Source organism: Conger conger, chromosome 14 (genome assembly GCF_963514075.1).
Source record: "Conger conger chromosome 14, fConCon1.1, whole genome shotgun sequence".
NCBI classification, from domain to species: Eukaryota; Metazoa; Chordata; class Actinopteri; order Anguilliformes; family Congridae; genus Conger; species Conger conger.
In genome coordinates, this window is record NC_083773.1 from 38,163,703 (window position 1) to 38,187,024 (window position 23,322).

A 23,322-nucleotide genomic window follows, 5' to 3' on the forward strand; every position below is an offset into this window, starting at 1 on the left:
GATGGTAATGGCTGCAGTGGAGCCGTGCCATAAGATGAAGAGTGTTTGGAATAATTTAATTTTTTGCAATTTAAGCAATATTACTGGTTCCATGCCATTAAAACTCTTATACTTAACTTGCTGCAAACAGAGATATGCAAAGTGTTGGCTGCTTATTGTAAGTGGACAAGTTGTAATGTCAGTCACACTATATTTATGTAATTACTGGATCTACTTCCAGTAGATTGAAGACAAAAAAAGCTGACTACATTTTTTGCATGTCCATTTGTAACGTCAGTCACGCAACTTCCACCACAGCACGAAGAAGCATTTAGCTAAAGATTAATTGACAATATTTCCATGTCAAACAAGGGCCTAGTATGTTAGCTAAAATGTTTTGAAACTTTTATTTTAATACTTGTCACAAAGCTCTCCAATTTGTAATGTCAGTCATGATGTATTCGCAATAAAAACAAGAGTTCAGAATTGCAGCTTTTACTTCCTGGTATTTACACCTAGATGCGTTAAACTGCTTGGAACATAGCACCTTCGAAACTATCAGACCACCCAATTTCTAGGTGAGCAAACATATTGGAACAGAGAGTATTTAAGTAAATAACACTTAATATTTGGTAGTATATCCCTAGCTTGCAATAACTGCATCAAGCCTGCGACACACTGACCTCACCAAACCGTTGCATTCTTTTTTTGTGATGCTTTTCCAGGCTTTTACTGCAGCCTCTTTCAGTTGTTTCTCTTTCAGTTGTTTTTTATTACAATCTAAATCTAAAATTGTAGAGTCAAGTACCAAAGATTTTTTTCCCAAACATTAAGGAGCTCACTGTAACAGACCTGAAGCTTTCTGATTAAAGTGTGTAGGCAGGTGCTCGATAGGTAGGTAGGTAGGTTGCATTGGTGGCAATTAACACTGCAAGGAACAGTGCACCCGTAGGGATAGGTCTGCCAAGCATAAGTAGGAAGTTTGTGTCTGGAAATCAACATAAATATTGTGAACAAAATATCAGTTTAACCTCCAATGAACATATATTGGAAAAAAACTCCTTATTTGTAACTGTATTATGATACACTGGTAGTTTTTAAAGAATGATGAATGTACCAGTATAAAATGGTATAAGTATACATAGTACCGTCTACCAAAGTAATCACACCGTGACATCAGCGTACCCCGCCATTACATTCAATGTGTCAATTTTGTTCGTAAAAACACTTTTTGCAGAGACACTGTACAGAAACAAGAAAGAAGAAGCCAAAACCAAGCCAGAACACCCAGTGTGAGTGTCCCTGTTTGGGGGTGTCTAAGAGGAGCCTGGGGCATCCTGGGGTTTGTCTTCATTGTCTCCAGAGAAGGCGTTCTCATCGTTGGGAGGTGGCTGGGCGGAGCGTCTTCTCTGATTGGCCAATCTGCGCCAGCGGATATAGACATAGGCCGGGTGAATGAATGGCGCCAGGCACAGGATGCACAGGGCGATGTTTATCTGCAGAGGGAGGAAGAGAAGAGACTGGAACACCGGTGCACATATTTGTCACGACACATCAACCAGAAATATTTCATGCACAACAGTTCTGGGTAAAATATGTATTTCAAATTTAAAACACGTAGAAGCTATCCCTTAAGCAGCCTCCTAAGGGATAGTTTGGGAAGCACGCCTAGAAAATTAAACAACTTTAATGAGGCATATCTCTCGAGTCTTTGTAAAACGCTAAGAGACACCGTTATCGGGAAACACAGGAGGCTTTACAACAGGAAGTGATGAGAGGCCAAAGTTTACATTTACACTAAACCTCAATAAATATTGCTTAATTCATCGTGAGTTGTCTGATTGATATTGGATTTATATGGTTGGACCTCACATTCAGCATGGGCCCTGGTATAAAAGCCTGCTGTTCACAACATTTATATGAAGGACATGTTAATTTCATATAACACTAGCATTAAGGTATTTTATTTTAACTGCCAAGAAGTGCAATTCTAGGTTTTTATTATCTACCATTGATCAACTTGTAAAAACCCTCTTTGGTTCCTGCTTGTGATATTGACTGTGAAAAAATTCTTTTTTGACAAGGTCAGTGATATGGACTCAGCCCCACCTAGTGGTCACACTGAAATGCTTGGTCAATTCACTTCTATCGCTTTGAAGGCATCAGAAAGTATTCAGTCCCCTTTTTGCACACTTTGTGTTGTAGATTTAATTTCAAATAGAATTGTGCCCATAAATCTACACTCAATAACTCATAATGATGAAGTGAAAATATATTTCTAGAAATCTTTGTTTATTACATTTTTTATTAAAAATCTAAAACTGAAATCTCTCATTTACATAAGTATTCAGACCCTTTGCTGTGGCACTCCAAATTCTGGTCAGTTATCCTTGAAATGTTTCTAGAACTTCATTGGAGTACACAAATTGTAGCAAATTGAATTGACTGGACAAAGTTTAGATAGGTGCACACCTGTGCAAATTATGTCCCACAATTCACCTCACATGTCAGGACAAAAACCAAGCCATAAAGTCAAAGGAACTCTCTGTAGACCTCAGCGATACAATTGTGGTGAGACATAGATCAGGGCAAGGGTATCAAACCATTTCTAAAGCTGTGAGTGTTCAGGCAAGAAGGGCCTTGGACAGGCGGGGGTGACCAAGAACCCAACGATCACTCTAACAGAGTGCCGGAAGTCCTCTCAGAGATGGGAGAACCTGCAGGAAGGATCACCATCTCAGCAGCACTCCATCAAACAGGCCTTTATTAGAGTAGCTAGATGGAAGCCACTTGACAGCCTGGTTGAAGTCAAACAGCAATTAAAGGACTATTGGCATGAGTAAAATAATGATCTGGGGCCTCATTTATAAAACTGCGTAGGATTCACGTCAAAAGGTTGCGTACGCATGAAACCCGGGACGTGCGTACGCACAAAAATATTCTGATTTATAAAACAGTGCATACAAACAGTGCATACGCACGTCCCACACCAGTTTTCCTTTATAAATCACAATCAACTCTAAATGTGGCGTACCTTTGCCAGCTTCATGTCTCGCCCACAGTTGCCTATAAATAGGCAGTGAAACCCCCCTAATAAATATGCATTTCACGAAGACGACAATGGCAAACGCTGAAAAGAAGGCCAAGAAAATGAATTTCTCACAGTGTGAGATTGAAGTTCTTGTTGGGGAGGTGGACACCCGAAAGAAGACGTTACTTGGTGGGCACAGTGTGGGCATTACTAATGCCAAAAAGGCGTTAGAGTGGCAGCATGTGGCTGACGCTGTGAATGCTGTGGGGTCAGTGGTTCGGACCATCGCCGACATAAAAAAAAAGTGGTCTGACATTAAAGTGGACGCTAAAAAGCGCGTAGCCATGCACAGACGGAGCGTTTGCGCCACGAGCAGGGGAGAGGGGACACCGGAGCTCACACCGCTGGACCAGAAGCTGGCAGGAGGCAAGTGTAGTGTAGGAGGCAATAATAATAATGATAATAATACACGTTATTTGTCTAGCACCATTGAAAACACAGTTACAAAATTAAGAGATAAAACGAACAAAAATCCATAACAATAAACACATTATAAAACATAATATATGAATATGATAACAATATATGAAACTATGCGCTCGTATCTGCCCGACTGACAAATTGTAAACGGCATCAGGGCAGCGTAATTTGTCCGACTGTTCACCATATTATTTATGAGAATACATTTAATAACATGAAGTATTGTTTAACAATTCGGCTACATATTTGAGGGATTATTTTACAACAACATATCTCCGTTTATATTTATCATCCTAAATCATATTTTTTGGGCACTCCAGGGAGCATCAATCAAACAGCTGTTTGTTTATTCGTTGTAAGAGAGGCTTTTATCCGTTTTTGCAAATTAACTCTTCATATATGATACGTGAGAGGTAATATTTCGATTTATCTTACACAGTGGTATCAATTTCACACCGTTTCTCGCGTTTCATCCCTTTGCCATCGGAGTCGCAGTTTCTCATTTCTCCAGTTAATGTGCGTACGCATGGGTCAGAGTTTCCGTGGAGGACCGCACATTTTCCCGCCAGGTTCGTTTTTTTATTAATCCCAAAGTTTGCTTAGAAAGTGGCGTACGCATTCTTTTGTGCATACGCAATGCTTATAAATGAGGCCCCTGGTCTGATGAGACAAAAATTGAACTTTTTGGCCAGACCTCCATGCACTATGAGCACTGCTCATCACCTGGCTAATACCTACGGTGAAGCATGGCAATCTTCCAACATCTACCACACAATAAAGTGTGCAAAAAGTGAAGGGGTCTGAACACTTTCTGAAGCCTCTGTAAATAAGATTGTGAATCTTATATGTCTTATTTATTGGGACTCTAAGACAGTTTCTCTGATGGCATAAGCTGAACCTTTGAATTTAACTTTGAGGTATTACTCGTGGTAGCCTATTGTTTTAGACAGTCTGGATGCTTAAATATTTCAGAATAACACCAAAAACACAGAACCAAGAGTCCCTCTGATAATGGATATGATTTTAGAAGGCTGTGTACTTTGATATGAAGTGAAAAGAAATTTGGGAATTGGAATTTGCATGATGCACTTCACAACTTTGCCATTGGAGTCGCCAATTCCCACAGACTCCAAAATATGCGTATACATGGGTCGTAGTTTGCATTTGACATCTATTTTTTTTTTTTAATGAATCTGAAAATCTGTGTATATGGTGCAGTACTCACATATAATGGGTCGCCATCCAACACCTCATTCACCAGGATGATGCAGGGGAATTGCAGTAGCAACACCACACACAATACAGCATTAACCACACCATTCAGCTTACCAAAGTGGCAGACGGGAAAACTGTACAGACAAGAGGAGAGTATGATTATAATAAAGCACATGAATAGAGGACAGGAGAATGACAGGATAGGGTAAAAGAGGAAAGACTGAGGGGGGTGAGAGAAACTGTATAGTCGGAGACATGCTGGCAGCACTACTGCTCAAAATAACCATAATTACTAAGAATAATTATAGTTATTTCTGATTCTCTGCACCTCAGGATATGAGCATCTGATAAATTAATAAATATAAATTCATGTTATGCTTAAATAACATTGTTCCCCTGGCTGGGAACACACATTCTGGACAAGCACTTCTGGAAAATGTGGCTCTAGACAAGTGCCCCATAAGGGGCACTGTTTAAGCTTCCCACAGTATGAATATAACGCATAATATAAAGCGTTCTTATACAGTTCAGTGCTCTCGTGCACTGTTTTGGAAAGCTGACACTGACAAACGCAACAGAGTCTGCCATCTTTTTGTAGGGTTCTCGTTAGAGAATGTTTGCCGAACAGGTGAAACATTGCCCAAATTACACTCCAGACAAGCTATCATTGAAACTCTGTATACTATTGCTCATCTAATTAAAAAATAATACCAGCTATTAGCTATTACTAGTTAGCTTCCAGAATTCACAAATATCCACCTGAAGCACAACGCTTGTGCAATCACAACTATGTTCGTATTGCCTATATTTTATCATGAGTGGATATTTGTAAAAAAAAAAGCTAATTTACTTGTTGCTACCGATAACAAACTTGCATGGTTTTAGAATTAGATATGTCGTCTTTGCTTGGATAATAAGCAATAGTATACAGAGTTTCAGTGATCGCTTGTCTGGAGCACAGTTTGAGCAGCTACATGAGAATATGCCCCCATGCCATTGGCTGAGGCAGTTAGAACCAATTTTCAACCAATGAGCTTGAATACTTGAGTGACGACCCGACAAATGTTAAGGACTACAAAACACAGACAGAGGGTGAGTCAACATGTCAGTGAGCCTCTTTCAATGATAGGAAGGGATTTACAATGGTCTTGTAACAATGTTTAATCACAACAATCTTACCTATTGTACCTTTAAGTAATACTTCAAAGAGTACTTTTATAATACTCAAAGCAATTCATCTTGTATTCTGTCAATCCTCCAGAGTGTCCCCTACAAGTAAGCGATCAGTAGTTTAGCCCCGCCATGGTCTGTCACAACGCTATCTGAGTGCTTGCAGTAGAGACACATGCATTATTATTATCAACATGAAAATGTGCTTATATGGTCACATCTAATCTATTAAGAGTTATCAAGAATTATCAAGCTGTAATGAAATTAAAATAGGGTTATGAGAATCGTAGTGTTGTGACAGGTTGTGAGGCCCAAAATTATTTCAGGTGTCCCTAGCTCTATGTGTGTGATGTATGCAATGCTTTATATATTCTTTAAAAAAAAGTACCTGCTAAATCAGAGTGAATCAGAGTGTAACTCACACAATGATGACGAAGGTTGCATTTCCTCCAACCCCAAAGGAAAGGGTGAACACTTGCAGGACGAAAGTGAGGTACTGCAGCGGGAGCACAGGTATGGTGGCGCAGATGGAGAATAAGAGGCACTGCAGGGCAGTGAGGAAGAGGGAGAGCACCAGAGAGTGCAGGTTACTCTCCTCCTCCGTCTCTCCTGTGGCAGAGGCAAGAGCTGGGTTAGCAGAGTTAGAGGCAGCCACCAAACACTTAACCTGCTGCAATTTCCTGATCCTACTGTTTACAGGGTTTCAAGCAAAGGCCCACATGCTGTACTGCCAATCAGATGGTCAGCACTCCCATATTCCATCCTCTGTACTGCCCTACTTTTCAGAGGTTGTGGTGTGTGATGGGAGTTTCCACATTTACATAATTGTATTACAGTTTATGAATATTCACAAAAAATTTGATCGAAGTGACTTTGACCATGGAATGATTGTTGGTGGCAGACAGGGTGGTTTGATTATCTCAGAAACTGCTGATCTCCTGGGATTTTGCACACTAGAGTTTGCAAAGAATGGCGAAAAAAAAAAAATCCTGTGAGCAGCAGTTCTGAAGACAGAAACGACTTGTTAATGAGAGACTGAGAATGGCCAGACTGGTCAAAATTGACAGAAAGGTGACAGTAATGCAAATAACCACACATTATAACAGTGGTATGCAGAAGAGCATCTCTGAACACACAAGGCATCATAACTGAGTGGATAGGCTACAGCAGTAGAAGTCTAAAAAGTGCTCAGTGAGTGTAGCTATATCCTCTCTTCCAAACACCAGCTCAGGGAAGACTTTTGGCACAATAATTATTGAAAAGAACCAAGTGATTAATTTCAAGAAATGTCTCGGCAGCTGTGTTGACACTGATTTCTGTCAGGTGGATTGCAACCATTTTTTCATTTTTTTCAATTTATTTTATTTACAGCGATCTCAGAGACGGCTTCTACAGGATAATATATGACGGAAAACTCTAATCCTAGTGTTCAATAAAACTAAAGAGATGAAGAGCTGAAGTCGTCTTTCTTTTTATCAATGCACAAGGGAAAGACAGCAACTGTGAACCATAGACGATATGACAAACGGCTTGCCAGCATGGCAATGTTATATGGGAATCCTTGCGTTGTTTGTCTCAGCACCACGGTACTGTGTATTTTCAAATGGTAGACTAATCAATTGCTTAAAAGTGAGTTTAAAAATGAACACAAATTAATGAATGCAACCCTTTATGGCCATAGTCTTGCCTTTTTGAAATCTTTGCCTTTGAATCTTCCGGCAGGATAAAGGCATGTCACACAGCACGCAGCATCTCAAGGTGATTCCACAAACATGAAATTGATTTTCACCTCAGCACTCAAATGACCATTTCCAGTGACCATGTCACGTGGCCCTGCTGAATTTGCATGCCCTGCTGCAGCACACCTTTGTGCAGGTAACACAGGTACCTACCTGGGGCCCGTTGCTTGCCCTTGAATCTGTCAATGATAAGGCCATTCAAGGGGGCGCACAGTATCCCACATAACTGTGTGTAGGCGAAGACGTTGGTGTAGTGGCTCACTGAGACAGAGGGAGAGGAGAGCAGAGGATTAGCATACAGCAGCACACCATAGCATGGCCTCGCACACTACTTCAGCTCCTCAGCCTGTCTCTCTTCTGCTCTTTGTGTCAAAATGCAAACCACAGTTAAGCATGTGTAGCGTGGTTAGCTCAGCTAGTTCGCTAGCATGGTGAAGTGCAGGGAAAGTGAAGGCTTGTAGCAGGTTACCTCGACAACACTCCCTGATGACGTAACCCTCAAATTCATTGTAACGCATTTGTTCAACAAATATTTGGACGAGTGAGAGGCTGGGGTTCAAATCCGACCTTGGAATCGGAATCAATGTCTCTCGACTGCAATTCTAAGGCTAGCAGTAGCCTGGAGTCTGCCCAAACTCTGACCCCATTGCCTATCCCTTCACAACAATCTGTTTATCCTGAGTTGCTCCTGTTTGCTGGCTACTGAACCTAGACTGTCTGGCCTTGTTAATAAAGATCCCTTTCTACCAGTTCTGAGTCTGTGCTGTACTCTAATCGGTGGCACCCAAATGAAAATATTGATCCAATTGCTCATAAAACACTCAGAAAAATCCAATTAATTGTACCGGATACTCGTTTGGGGCGAGAATTCGGCTCACCCCTACTCCAAAGACGATCAAAAGCTGAGAACACACCTGACTAATTAGAAACACTTGTGAAGCCATTTGTCCCAAATATTATGGTGGCCTGAAATGTGGTGACTATGTATAAAAAGTGCTATAATTTCTACTTGGTAAAACCCAAAATGTATAGAAATGCCCTTAAATGAAATCTGAGAATCTGCACTTTAACCACATGGGAATTCTTTGATCACAAATCAGCAAGGTGACGAGTGAGGAGCTCATACCTTGGGCTGTGTCTCCATGAGCCAGCTGGGTCAGCATGGGGTTCAGGGTGCCAATGAACAGGTTGATTCGCAGAGCCATTACTGACACCCACACCAGGTGCCACAGAAAAAACCAGCTGAGGACACACTGCTTAAAACTGTCTACAAGGAGAGGGCGAAGAGAGAGATCGAGAAGGAGAGAGGGGCAGAGAGTAGGGTAGAGAGTGGGATAGAGATGGATTTTTTTAATGGAATTAATGTTTATACTCTTATTGTAGCATTTTAATTTGCCCTGCATGTGTATAAAAGGGCTAGATTTACTGAGCAAGCAGTCGCAAAGTTAAAACGTTGGGTTTCAGATACCGATACATCAACAGACCAATTTTTTCAGTCACAGTTGAATAAATGAAACATCCTCATTTGCCGTTTTTTCAATAGCAAACACTCATGAAATGTCAGAAATACGCCATGCTTACATGTCCAGATGAGAAACTGAGGAACGGTTATCGAGCTTCCACAAGAAATAGAACATTTTCATTTACAGATCAGGAAATATAGGTAGGTCCACGGGTGTAGCTGCTTCACGGCATATTACAGCATAAGAATACAATGGCAACAGAGAGGGAAATCCTTAGTGATATTGCATTAGAGAATAACAGTATAACATTCTTACACTGTGGCTCGGCCCATGATAAAAACGAACAGGAGGCGAGAGGATGTTAAGAAAGGACAGCATGATGTTGTGATGTGAGGCAGTCACATCCATTATCTTAACCCGCTTATCCTGAACAGAGTCGCAGGGGGACTGGAGCCTATCCCAGCATACATTGGGCGAAAGGCAGGAATACACCCTGGACAGGTCGCCAGTCCATTGCAGGGCACGCACACCATTCACTCACACACTCATACCTATGGGCAATTTAGACTCTCCACTCAGGCTATGTCTTTGGACTGTGGGAGGAAACTGGAGTACCTGGAGGAAACCCACGTGAACACAGGGAGAACATGCAAACTCTGCACAGAGAGGCCCCGGCCGACGGGGATTCGAACCCAGGACCTCCTTGCTGTGAGGCGGCAGTGCTACCCACTGCACCATCCTAAGCAAAGAATACTGAAGGCATACTGTGCAGCATGCATACTCACAAATACATCAATTAATTGTCGGTTAAATTTTTATCAGACATGCCTGGGAGTCTAGGCATGTCCTCAGCCTAGGAGCCAAGCCAGTAGAATCTCCTAAAAATGTAAGTGGCAGTACTGTGCAGTGGTACAAATGTACAAAACTGAATTTATTTAGCAAATAATGGCAGCCACCTACTCACTGAACACCAGCCAGCCACTTGCTCAATGGCTAGCCACCGAGGCTAATCTCTCACAATCCCAGCTCACCAAAAATCTATGCAAAATTAGAAAGTCTTGGGGGAGGAATAGACAAGAATGAACTTGTAAAGAGAGAAGGTAAAACTGTATTCACAATTCATATACCATAATGAACGTGTATGCCGAAGACAGAAATTGTACCACTGTCCAAATACTTAGACTGCACTGTACACTGTATGCACTGAAAATACACTGTATATTCCAAAAAAAAAAAATGATATACACTCAGTGAGCACCAAATTCTTTTACTTATTGGTCTTCTGCTGCTGTAGCCTCTCCAATTAGAGGTTTGACGCATTGTGTGTTGCTCTTCTGCATACCACTTGTTGTAATGTGTGGTTATTTGCTTTACTGTCACCTTCCTGTCAGCTTTGACCAGTCTGGCCCTTCTGTCACGTTTCAAGTTTGTCACGTCATGTTTCATGTTTAGTCATTGTCTTAGTTATGTTATTGTCATGTCACGTATTATGTTAGTCTAGTCTCGTCATGTTGTTATGCTTTATTTCTTGTTACCTTTAATTTTCATGTCATGTTATGTTTCATGTTTAGTTGTTATGATTTAATCGTTAGTCTTGTCTTGTCACGGTATGTAGTTTATTCATGTCACAGTTGCAAACTTGTTATGTCACGATTTATGTTTGTTTCATGTTATGTGGTTCTGTTCATTGTTTAGCATACACTTTCTTGTGTCTTTCTGCAAACCTTGCATTCTCTCTCTCCCTTTCTGTCACTCACACTTCCCTAATTGTTTCAATTTCCCTTGTCTTCTTACTAATCTACTAACTTTAGATCTGGATTGGGTAATACTAACATTCTAACCATGTGTTCATGTTTACCTTACGTTTCTTGTGCATGTCATTTACTAATTTACTAACGCTAGGGCAGGATAGGTTTATTACAAACGATTACTAATTATCTAGTTAACTTGTCAATCCTCCACACCTGATTTCCATTCCCATACTGCTCTCAATCTAATTGTCTACACCTGTCTACACCTGCATATAAAGCTCAGTTTCATGTCATGTCTTTGCTAGATTGTTGCCTCCTGTTTGCCAGTGCATGCGTCAGTGGTTTTGTTAAGCCATTGTCTACCCGTTATGAGCCAAGCCTGTTTATTGACCAAAGATTATTGATTTCTGTTTTGTTGACCATTGCCTGCCTGTACCACGACTTTGTCTGCTGTCTTTGTGCTTTTGCCCCGCGGAGTGGACTTTGGTCTTGACTCTTGCGCCGTCATCTACCCCAAGCCTGCCTACCGTCCGCCTGTACTTCTGCCTCGCTGACAGCTTTCCTGGTTTCCGGGTCTTTTTGCATGGTGTACCGATTACGAGACTGCCTTCTCCCTCGGTACTGTACTTTGGTTTTGGCTGGATTTCACGTGTATGAACTTTGCTTGTTTTTTGACTACACTCACTGGACATTCCCTGAATAAATATTATTACATCCCTTTATTACATCCCTATTGTCTGAGTCGTGCATTTTCCGTCCTCTCATTAAGAACACGTTTCTGCACACAGAACTGCTGCTCACTGGATGTTTTTTGTTTTTCGCACCACTCTCAAAAGACTGATGTGAAAATCCCACGTTTCTGAGATAGTCTGGCACCAACTATCATTCCACGCGCAAAGTCGCTTCGATCACATTTCTTTCAAATTTGGTCTGAAAAACAGCTGAACCTCTTGACCATGTCTGCATCCTTTGTTTTTATGCTTTTAGTTGCTGCCACATGATTGGCTGATTAAATATTTGCATTAACAAGCTGAGGTCTACCTAATAAAGTGCTCACTGAGCGTACAGTAAAACACTCGCCGTACCTGTCTGTGGGGTCTGCGGGGGGCTCCCTTGTTCAGATGTTGCATTCTCTATCCCTTCCTCTCCCTGCACAGGCTCTGTGTTGTCTTTTGTTCTTTTGGGGAAACAACAGGTGTTGCATTTGGTCTGTCCACAGCTTTGGTCTGTCCTGTAAGAGAAGCCAGGATTTAATACCTTCGTGAAAGCCGGCTGCACCACTGTCAGTCAGGCAGCCAGCCTGACAGCCCACTGGTCTGGTCTACCCTTGTGGATGTAAGCCTCCCTTTCCCCTGTGAAGCTGGTTCATACCCATAAGTGTAGCCCTCAGGGAGGGGGTAGGGGATGTGCATCTTTGGCATGAGGATGAAGGTTCTCATGAGGTGGATTATGCTGCATGCTGACAAGAAGAAAAAAGCGTGTTGCAGAGAAATCCCTTTTTCAAATGCCACCTGTAACCAAAGATGGTATTATTATTATGTTATTATTAGAATGATCTTTTATTTAATTATGATAATTATAGAAGTTATACAACACTAGCAATATTTCTGCCATTCACATTAACATCATTAACACCAATGCCCTCACTAGAACTCTTAAAATGATACTTTTTTGTTGCCAGAGCCAATCACTGTGACAAGCTGTGATTAAGCCATTTACTTTCCTGGTAGTGTATGGCATGTCAATATGTAAAATCTGGTGACACAACCCAGTTATTGTTGGGTATCATCCTTGTCCTCACTTGAGTTTATTCAAGATGTACACACTGATTGAATTATTTTTTCGTTTACAGTATTTTTTGCACATATTTATCAAGGGCGTCAATAATTATTTCATTTTTGAGCATGAACTGCTCATTTCAGGTGCTGCTACTGTATCTCTATTGGGTTCAAGTCAGGAACTAGACTTAATGCTCGATATCCTACCAATTTGTCTGAATTAAAGCAGCACTAACTGATATTAAATTATATGCGTATCTTTGAAATTATTGCTGCTTAAGTTGGTGCAACGAGTTAAGTTTAAGTGGGCGGTTTCCTTCCGAGGGAGGTGGTGGAGGGGTTTGTGTGTCCCGGTGATCCTGGGAGCTAGGTTGTCGGGGGCACTGTTAGCCCCCAGTAGGGTCTCCCAAGGCAAATTGGTCCCGGGGGAGGGGCCGGACTAAGAGCAATTCAAAGACTCCCATGACACGGCCATGCATCGACCCAGTTACCTCGCCCGGAAAAGGAAAACCGGGGCCCCTTGCTGGAGCCAGACCCGGGAGGGGAGCTCGTCGGCGAGCGTCTGGTGGCCGGGCCTTATCCCATGGGGCCCGGCCGGGCACAGCCCAAACTGGTTACGTGGGGTCGCCGCCCTGTGGGCTCACCACCTGCAGGGGTCGGCATCGGAGTCGGGTGCTTTGTCCAACGGGCAGTAGGCGAAGGCGGGGATCCGGGCGTGCTGATCCTCGGTGTCGCAGACTGGTTCTGGGGACGTGGAACGTCACCTCTCTGGTGGGGAAGGAACCGGAGCTAGTGCGGGAGGCGGAGCGGTACCAACTAGATATAGTTGGGCTCACCTCCACGCACAGTACTGGTTCCGGAACCAAACTCCTGGAGAGGGGCTGGACTCTGTTCTTTTCTGGAGTTGCTCAAGGTGAGAGGCGCCGGGCGGGTGTGGGGATACTCACAAGCCACCGGCTGAGCGCCACTGTGTTGGAGTTCCACCCGGGGAACGAGAGGGTCGCCTCTCTGCGACTACTTGTCGCTGGGGGGAAGGCTCTGACTGTCATTTGTGCTTATGCACCAAATGGCAGTTCAGAGTATCCGGCCTTCTTGGAGTCACTGGGCGGCATCCTGGAAAGGGTGCCACCCGGAGACTCCATAGTTCTGCTGGGCGACTTCAACGCTCACGTGGGCAATGACGGAGAAACCTGGAGGGGGGTGATTGGGAGGAACGGCCTGCCTGATCTGAACCCAAGCGGTGTTTTGTTATTGGACTTCTGTGCTGGTCATGGATTGTCGATAACAAACACCATGTTCGAGCATAGGGTAGCTCATAAGTGTACTTGGTACCAGAGCACCTTAGGCCAAAGATCGATGATCGACTTTGTGGTCGTATCATCAGACCTGCGGCTGTATGTCTTGGACACTCGGGTGAAGAGAGGAGCAGAGCTGTCAACTGATCACCACCTGGTGGTGAGTTGGATCAAGTGGCCGGCGGAGGCCCCTGTTCGCGAGGTCTTCAACTCCCACCTCCGGAAGAACTTCTCACGCATCCCGGGGGAAGCTGGGGACATGGAGTCCGAGTGGGCCATGTTCAAAGCCTCCATTGCAGAGGCGGCAAGCAGGAGCTGTGGCCAGAAGGTCATCGGTGCCTGTCGGGGCGGCAACCCAAGAACCCGCTGGTGGACACCAGGGGTGAGGGAGGCCGTCAAGCTGAAGAAGGAGGCCTTTCGGGCTTGGCTGGCCCGGGGGTCCCCTGAAGCAGCAGACAGGTACCGGGTGGCCAGAAGGGCTGCGGCTTCGGCAGTCGCTGAAGCAAAAACCCGGGTATGGGAGGAGTTCGGGGAGGCTATGGAGAAGGACTTTCGGTTGGCCTCGAGGAAGTTCTGGCAAACCATCCGACGACTCAGAAAGGGAAAGCAGGGCTTGTCTCAGGCTGTTTTCAGCAGGGGAGGAGAACTGCTGACCCAGACTGGGGATATTGTCGGGCGGTGGAAAGAGCACTTCGAGGAGCTCCTGAACCCGATCAACACGTCCTCTGTGGAAGAGGCAGAGCCTGAAGACTCAGGGGAATCTGCACCTATATCCCTGGCGGAAGTTGCTGAGGTAGTCAAAAAGCTCCTCAATGGCAAGTCGCCGGGTGTAGATGAGATTCGCCCTGAGATGCTGAAGGCTCTGGACATTGTTGGGCTGTCTTGGCTGACACGCCTCTTCAGTGTCGCGTGGAGGTCGGGGACAGTACCTGTAGAGTGGCAGACCGGGGTGATGGTCCCCATTTTCAAGAAGGGGGACCGGAGGGTGTGCTCCAATTACCGGGGTATCACACTCCTCAGCCTCCCTGGGAAAGCTTACTCTAGGGTACTGGAAAGGAGGCTCCGAACGACGGTCGAACCTCGGATTCAGGAGGAGCAATGTGGCTTCCATCCTGGCCGTGGAACGGTGGACCAGCTCTTTACCTTGGCAGGGTTGCTGGCGGGGTCATGGGAGTTTGCCCATCCAGTCCACATGTGCTTTGTGGACTTGGAGAAGGCTTTCGACCGTGTCCCCTGGGGAACCCTGTGGGGTGTACTGCGGGAGTATGGGGTACCGGGGCCGTTGTTACGAGCCATCAGGTCCCTGTATAACCAAAGTGAGAGCTGTGTCCGCATTCTCGGCACAAAGTCAAGCACGTTTCCGGTGGGTGTTGGACTCCGCCAAGGTTGCCCCTTGTCACAGGTCCTGTTTGTGGTATTCATGGACAGGATCTCAAGGCGCAGCCGAGGTGAGGAGAGTGTCCGGTTTGGTGACCTCAGAATCGCATCTCTGCTTTGTGCGGATGATGTGGTTCTGCTGGCTTCATCGGACCGTGAACTTCAACACGCACTGGAGCGGTTTGCAGCCGAGTGTGAAGCGGCCGGGATGAGAGTCAGCACCTCCAAGTCCGAGGCCATGGTACTCTGCCGGAAAACGGTGGATTGCTCCCTCCAGGTTGGGAACGAGTCTTTGCCCCAAGTGAAGGAGTTCAAGTTTCTCGGGGTCTTGTTCACGAGTGAGGGTAGAAGGGAGCGTGAGATCGACAGGCGGATCGGTGCAGCGTCAGCAGTAATGCGGGCGTTGCACCGGACCGTTGTGGTGAAGAGGGAGCTGAGCCGGAAGGCGAAGCTCTCGATTTACTGGTCGATCTACGTCCCAACCCTCACCTATGGTCACAAGCTTTGGGTAGTGACCGAAAGAACGAGATCGCGTATACAAGCGGCCGAAATGAGCTTCCTCCGTAGGGTGGCCGGGCTCAGCCTTAGAGATAGGGTGAGGAGCTCGGACATCCGGAGGGAGCTCGGAGTAGAGCCGCTGCTCCTTCGCGTCGAAAGGAGCCAATTGAGGTGGTTCGGGCATCTGATCAGGATGCCTCCCGGGCGCCTCCCTTTGGAGGTTTTCCGGGCTCGTCCAACTGGGCGGAGACCCCGAGGGAGACCCAGAGCCCGCTGGAGAGATTATATATCTCTCCTGGCCAGGGAACGCCTCGGGATCCCCCAGGAGGAGCTAGAATGCGTTGCTGGGGAGAGGGACGCCTGGAATACCCGGCTTTGCCTACTGCCCCCGCGACCCGACTCCGGATAAGTGGGTGATGATGGATGGATGGATGGATGGTTTCCTTCTCATAGGTGTGATATGAGTGTTTCATAACTTTTTTTCATTCAATAAATTAAACAATCATTTTTTAAAAATGTTAAAATTGGCAACTTCAATCCCACCACAATTTGGAACGTCCAATTCATGAACTCTGTACAGGCATGCTAATATACGCCCCCTGCTTTCACAAACTCTGTACAGGCATGCTAATATACGCCCCCTGCTGCCCGCTTGGGAACGCAAAAAGACAGCTTGATTCCTCTCTGAACTATGCAGGGTTAGCCAGCTGCTTCTTCTGGCTTCGCAGCCAGAGTCTGGGGCAGTCAGTCGACCCAATCGTACACATGGGCAGAGAGCAAGCCAATGGACACCAATGGATCGGCCAACAGGGGTCACTTGAGCAATGAACACTGCCACCCCTGATTGGGCGCTGCCCCTGAGGGGCCACCGGCTACAGTCGGCACTGGCATGAGCTGGCTTCCATCTGAGACTGTAGTGCTCGCTCATTCCCCAAGCATTGCATTATACTGAGAGAGCTACCCGTCAGCCCCATTCACGGTAACGGTATACTGTATTCCACATCATAGCAAATTGTTTCCTCTTGCACCAATTTCCTGTGCACCAATTGTCAAATAACTCACTCCCATGCCCCGCCTAGTTTGTCTCATTCCCCTGTGTATTTATACCTGCCCCCTTGTTCCTGAGCCCTTGTTCCTGAGTCCTTGCCCTTGTTCCTGAGTCCTTGCCCCTGTTCCTGAGTCCTTGCCCCTGTTCCTGAGTCCTTGCCCCTGTTCCTGAGTCCTTGCCCCTGTTTATTGGATTTCCGTTTTTGACCCTGGCTTGTTTTTTGACTCCGCTCTGTCTCGCATCAAATTTAAAACTTTGGTGCTCGCATACCAGGCAGTTAAGGGATCAGCCCCTGTATATATTCAATCATTTATCAAGACCTATACACCAACAAGACCCCTCCGTTCTGCCACTTCAAGCCGTCTGGTGCCTCCCCCTCACCACACCTGCACTTCACGCTCACGACTGCTGTCTGTCCTAGTCCCACGGTGGTGGAATGACCTCCCGGTGGATGTCAGAACGGCAGAGTCTCTGACCTCCTTCAAGCGCAGACTGAAGACTCATCTCTTCAGGCTACACCTTTCCCTCCCTAACCCTCCATGATTAGCCTTATATATGCCATAGACTGTAATGGCACTTATGTATAGATTGTATAGATATTGTTACTTGTATAGATATTGTCGTTTTTTTGTATTAGCTATTGTATTGTTGTACTCAGGGTATTCTAGCTGCCAACTGTGGTATGCTAGTTTGGAAGTTGATTGTATTCTTCAAGGGTTCTGATTATCTCTCTTTACACTAGGACTCTCTCAGGTCCTCTTCGCACTTGTACTTGTGTTTGATCTGCACTTTGTTGTACGTCGCTCTGGATAAGAGCGTCTGCTAAATGCCATGTAACGTAATGTAATTTCTGCCCCTGCTGTTGCAATTAAATCCGCCATTTTTTCTTCACCCTGGTCTGCTTTTGGTTCCTCTGTTCCCCCCGGCATAACAGATGTGTTTTCACCTGATGTCTGCCCTGCTTTGCAGTGCTATGTGCATGCGTTTGTGTGTGTTTTTCTTCCTAGGCATGGAGTGTAGCTAGCACGTGGTGTCAGGACATCTGGGAAGGTAACCTCTGTGTGTGCTCTGACACTGCCAAGAGGGTAATTTGTAACTTTCTGCAAGTTGGCTCTTGTGGGCACCAGTTAGGGCCAACTTAAGTAGTTATTCCCTGTTTCTTAAGCCTCATTTTAGCTTTTCAGTATAGAAAAAAATAAAGAATAGATTGATGTCTGCATTTATCTGTCAATTATGCCTTGTCTTTTGTAATTAAAGAAAATACAAAACATTTTTGCGGTTATGGGGAACTCTTAAAGCCTTTGCAAATTATCCTAGGCGGCGTAGTAGCCCGTTATTAGGGTCATTGCTGTTACCTTGATGATGAGAAAGGTAATGGCAGAGGAGATGTAGGCTCCGATGTACAAGGTAGAGATGGTGGAACGATGAGCGTGAAAGAGGTTTCCCACCTGGATGCGAGAGAGTCAAAAACACACAACCACAACTCTGAAGAGCGGCCAAGATGGTGCCAGGTTTAGGATTACATCATCACATGTTAAAGTCTCTAATGGTAAATGGCTGGCATTTATATAATGCCTTTATCAATTGTACAGCGCTATATAAAGGCATATACATAAATAAGTGCTGCTTCCGATTCACTCATTCATACACACACCAAAAGCAATTGGTTGCCATGCAAGGCAACAATCTGCTAGTCAGGAGGATTTGTGGGTTAGGTGTCTTGCTCAGGGACACTTCAACCGCTCTTACCACCTGATCCAATGTTGCCTATGGAAGTCTGTAGTATGTATGCTGGTTTTCAGTGTTCTTAAGCTAATAAGTTACTGACTGGCTAACCGGTCAATTGTAAGTTGTAGCGAACCATTTTTCCCTACATATGACTCATCAGTGAGAATGGGACACACCTGGATGTTTGTAAGAATTAACATTATGCCTCCAAATGCGATGAAGGACAGACCTGGAAAGAGTATAATAGATATATCTGCAGGAGAAAGAGAGGGACAGAAAGAGAATGAGACAGAGAGGGGGGGTTATTCAAGGATAAGCCAAGACTGAATCAGAAGCATCTATGGCATACTACCTGTCACAGTGTAAGGTATGGGTGAAGGCCCAGTACATTTTACCTGGATGCGAAAAAGCAATCATTAAGGTACCAGTGGTGTACAGAGTTCTGGGAAAAGAAAAAAAGAAAACATCACTTGTGTTAAATCATTGGAAGAACTGCCTCCCACTCTGAAAAGAACCTGGAAATAGTCCTGGATGATCAGCTGGACTTCACGTGCAGATTCGTCTGGCACGACATCAGGAGGATTTTACATTTCTGACCACAAACTCATCCAGACCATGGTAATCTCATGCTTAGATTACTGCAACTCTACCTTCTCTCTCTCTCTCTCTCTTCCAGCCTGTGCTATACTGCCACTGCAAATCATCCAGAACATGGCAGCTTGACAACATTCCAAAATTTCAAAACATTCCAGTAACATTGTGAGAACTAGGGCCTCAGGTCTACACTGTTGCTACTGTCAGCTAGACAGCTCCAGTTAGCACACCGACACATTACATATTGTGCTGCCTGTCTAAAATGTACTGTACTGTTTATTTACATCACAACAAACTCACATTGCCAGCAGTCTGTTAGCCATGGTGCCGAAGCGATCAAAGAAGAATCCACTGAAAAGACCAATAAGCCTCTGTAAGAAGCTGGCAATGGTGAAATCCAGGGAGAACAGCTCGTCCTGTTTGCTACAGTCTGCGGGAAGTGGAGGGCAGACAGGTTATTATCTGAATTGGATGTTGTCTTCTATTTGTGTGGTATATACATTTGAACCATTCATTTGAACAAGTCATACACGGTTCTTAGCTGTATCCTGTATCACTTAAATGGGCAAATCGGATTTATATTCCGACTATTTTTTAATACTGGTGATGCCTGTGAGCTCCCAGCAGTCGGACTGGCCTGCCTGAGTAGAGAGTCATGAAGTTTAATATGAAAGCTTGTTTTAAGCTCTGTCTACCTCCTTCATTGGTCACATAAATCAACTAGAACCCAAGAAGATAGGGAATGACATTTTAAAAAGTGAATTAAAAAAGACTTGAGACTTGACTTGGACTTGCCCTGTCTTGGAGTTGGTAGTACAGTACCGTGCAGAAGTCTGAGGCACCCTAGACTTTATTATATGTATGTTTATTTTTTGTGTGTGTTAGTATAAAAGAACACATTTGAGATTTCCAAATATTCATTTTCCAAAAGATTTAATTTTATATTTTTGTATTTTAACATTTGAGCAATTGACTAATTTTTACATACAAACTTGATCAAGGCTGTCTGAAATCAGAAGCAAGGAGCCAACCAAAGTCTGCAGAAGAACTGTGGCAAGTTCTCCAACATGCTTGGAACAACCTCCCTGCTGATTGTCTTATAGAACTGCAGGACAGCGTTGGCTATCTCAGAGAAGTGATGCAATTTTAACGCCAAAGGGTGGTTACAAGATATTGATTTGATTCAGTTTTTAACTATTCTGCCAAATTACTAAAATGTAATGTAAAATGTATAGTATGTTTATTTAGGACCTTTCCTTGAATTATTTTTGAAAGAATCTTATCTGTACTGTATGTAATATGCAATTTCCAAAGTAAGCTTTGTGACTACTGAATTTGCAAAACTGTTTATGGAGGAAGCACACAGCATAAAAGAAAAAGAATCAACCTGTAGCTACATAACATGACAAAATGTGTGGGGAACATGTCTCAGGTTTCATGTCTCTTAATTGTGTATACTTGCTGCTGAAACAAACTGGCTAGTTTTATGAACTCAATGATGCAAAATGACACATTTGTGGATAAAACAGGACTTCAAAGGGAGGATAGAAAGCAGTCTGGTAAATTCAGATAGAAAGCAGTCTGGTAAATTCTGGTAAATACAGCAATATTATTTTTTATATTTTTGACTTCACTTTGACTTCCCTTCACTCGATGACTTGCAATTAAAATGCAAAGCCTCACATAAAACACCATCAAGTGCAGGAGTAAACACTCACCCATGTACTGTGTGCCATTGGGTCCTGTGGCATTCACACACTGGTCACTGAAGTACCCACTGGCTTTCAGGATAAACACCAGGGAGGGCCATCCAAAAACAACCCCACAAAAAAACAGGCACTCCACCAGCCCTGTGGCTAAGGTGAGCCAGCAGCGCACCCTCACTCCACGTAGAAGCAACAACATCTTCAGCCTCTCTCTCTCTGTCTATCTCTCTCACACGATCAGTTCTCTACCTCTCTTCCTCTTTTCACAGTCCTCTGCCTCTCACTAATTTCTGTCCTTTACCTTGTTGCTTCTTTCATCTTTTGTCCTGAAAGCAAAGAGAGAAAAGGAGACAAAATATTGAAATTTGGAACACCTTAAGTATCTTGAGTTTTTCTGGTTAACTAATAATTGTCATTTTCACCTCAAATATCACCTTGCATATACATATAAATTCTTTCTGGTTTGGCTCTGTTTTTGGGTTTCATTATTGTACCTTCACTTGTTTGGACAGTTTTTTCGGTTGATGATCTGTTTGCCCCGTATATACCTGTCTGCCAGGATTTCGACCATTGCCTGTTTGTGGATTACATTTGGATCTGCCCTCTCTCATTAAAGCCTGCCCTTTTCACAATATCCCGAGTCTGCTATTGGTTCCCTCTGCTCGATCCCTGACAGAACAAACTAGCCAGAAAGTAGAACCAGCGGACTTGAAGATGAGATTCTCTGCCTGTTCTCGTGTGGAATTCTCTGTGGGTCAGCAGCTTTTTCACCTATGCCAAGGGACCAGTTCTGTTTCAGAATATGCTACCAGATTTCAGACTTTGGCAAACTTCAGCTGCCCTCTGTGATTTGTTTTGGAATGGACTTTCAGAGTGTGTTCAAGATGCTTGGTTTGGAGAATCTCCCTCAGACTCTGTTACTTCAGCCATTGAGTTTGAGTGTTGGCTGGACTGACTGCAGCATTGGCATGTTCAGCGGTTGAGTTTGAGTCTTGGCGGGACTGGCTGCAGCATTGGCAGGTCCAGCCGTTGAGTTTGAGTCTTGGCGGGACTGACTGCAGCATTGGCATGTTCAGCGGTTGAGTTTGAGTCTTGGCGGGACTGGCTGCAGCATTGGCAGGTCCAGCCGTTGAGTTTGAGTCTTGGCGGGACTGGCTGCAACACTGGCAGGTCCAGCTTCCTGTCCAGTGTCCTGCCCAGACCCCAGTGCTGCACTAGGCCCAACTTCCAGTTCTGTCCCAGGTCCAGTCTGGTACTTCGCCCCAGATCCAGCCTCCAGTACCACTCCCCAGCATCCTGTCCCAGATCCCGTGGGGCCAGCATCCTGCTCTGTGCCAGACCCAGCTTCCTGTTCCATCCCAGGTCCCGTCTCCTGCTTCACTCCAGACCTAGCTCCCAGAAGCACACCAGGTTTAGCTTCGGGTTCTACCGCTTCAGCCCAGACCCAGATTCCAGCAGCACACCAGGCCCAGCTTTCTGGTTCCGTTCCAGATCCAGTCCGCAGCGCCGCTCTTGGTCCAGTTTCCAGGATAGTCCCGGGCCCAGTTTCCGGCACTGCACCAGAACCTGTCTCCAGTGCCTCCCCAGGCCCAATCGGCAGTTTTTGCATCAGGTCCAATTTCCAGCCTTGCCCAAGACGTCCTCAGCACCGCCCCGGGTTCCACTTCCAGTGCCGCACCAGGCCCAAGGTCCAGCTCTGCCCCAAGCTTCCTCTCCAGCACCTCCTTGGACTCTGTTCCCCGGGCCCAGCCGGCGGTTTCACCCCAGTTCCGGTTTCCGGCCTTTGCATCAGACCCAGTCTTCAGCACCGCCTCAGGCTCCATCTCCAGTGCTTCCCTGGGCTCAGCCTACAGTTTCGTCCCAGGCCCTATCTCCGTCTCCATCTTTGGGCCTATCCCAGGCCCCTGCTCCTGTGTCGCTCCAGGCCCAGTCTCCGGATTCACCACAGGACCCAGCGCCAGCCCCTGCACCGGCACCGACTCCGCCCAGGGTTCTGTCTCCGGATTCTTCCCAGGCTCCTGTCCCAGCACTGCTCCGAGACGTGTCTCCACCCCCCTGAGCCTTGTCTGCTCCAAGACCCGTCTTTGGCTCCTGCACCGCCTCGGGCTCATGCTTTGCCTACACTCCAGGCTCCAGCCCAGTCTCCTGATTCTGCTCCCTACCCAGGTTCTAGCCTCTTCTTCCCTGTGCCTCTGCCCCTGTTATATTCTGTCTGGTTTTGCTCTGTTTTTGGATTTTTCTGGTTTCGATCTCTGCCTGGACTCTGTGTTTTGGATTTCGTTATTGTATTTGTTCTGCCTGTTTTTTCAGTTGATGATCTATTTGTCCCATATATGCCTGGATTTCGACCATTGCCCATTTGTGGATTACGTTTGGATCTGCCCTCTCTCATTAAAGCCTGCCTTTTTCACGTTATCCCAAGTCTGCTATTGGCTCCCTCTGCCCAATCCCTGACATACCAGAATTCACC

The 23,322-nt window shown here is 45.2% G+C and overlaps 1 protein-coding gene across 1 annotated transcript; it reads right to left on the minus strand.

The window, feature by feature from the left end:
* Window positions 1-1,295: 1,295 nt before the first annotated feature.
* On the minus strand, window positions 1,296-21,051 carry LOC133109472 (equilibrative nucleobase transporter 1-like). Its single transcript, XM_061218795.1, has 12 exons — window positions 20,865-21,051; window positions 19,447-19,576; window positions 18,948-18,994; window positions 18,729-18,805; window positions 18,180-18,272; window positions 12,200-12,339; window positions 11,914-12,059; window positions 8,741-8,881; window positions 7,768-7,875; window positions 6,298-6,484; window positions 4,716-4,839; window positions 1,296-1,475 (listed from the first exon to the last, which is right to left on the minus strand). The coding sequence occupies exons 1-12, from the start codon at window positions 21,049-21,051 to the stop codon at window positions 1,296-1,298; spliced, it is 1,560 nt and encodes a 519-aa protein (XP_061074779.1).
* Between the last annotated feature and the right edge of the window lie 2,271 nt (window positions 21,052-23,322).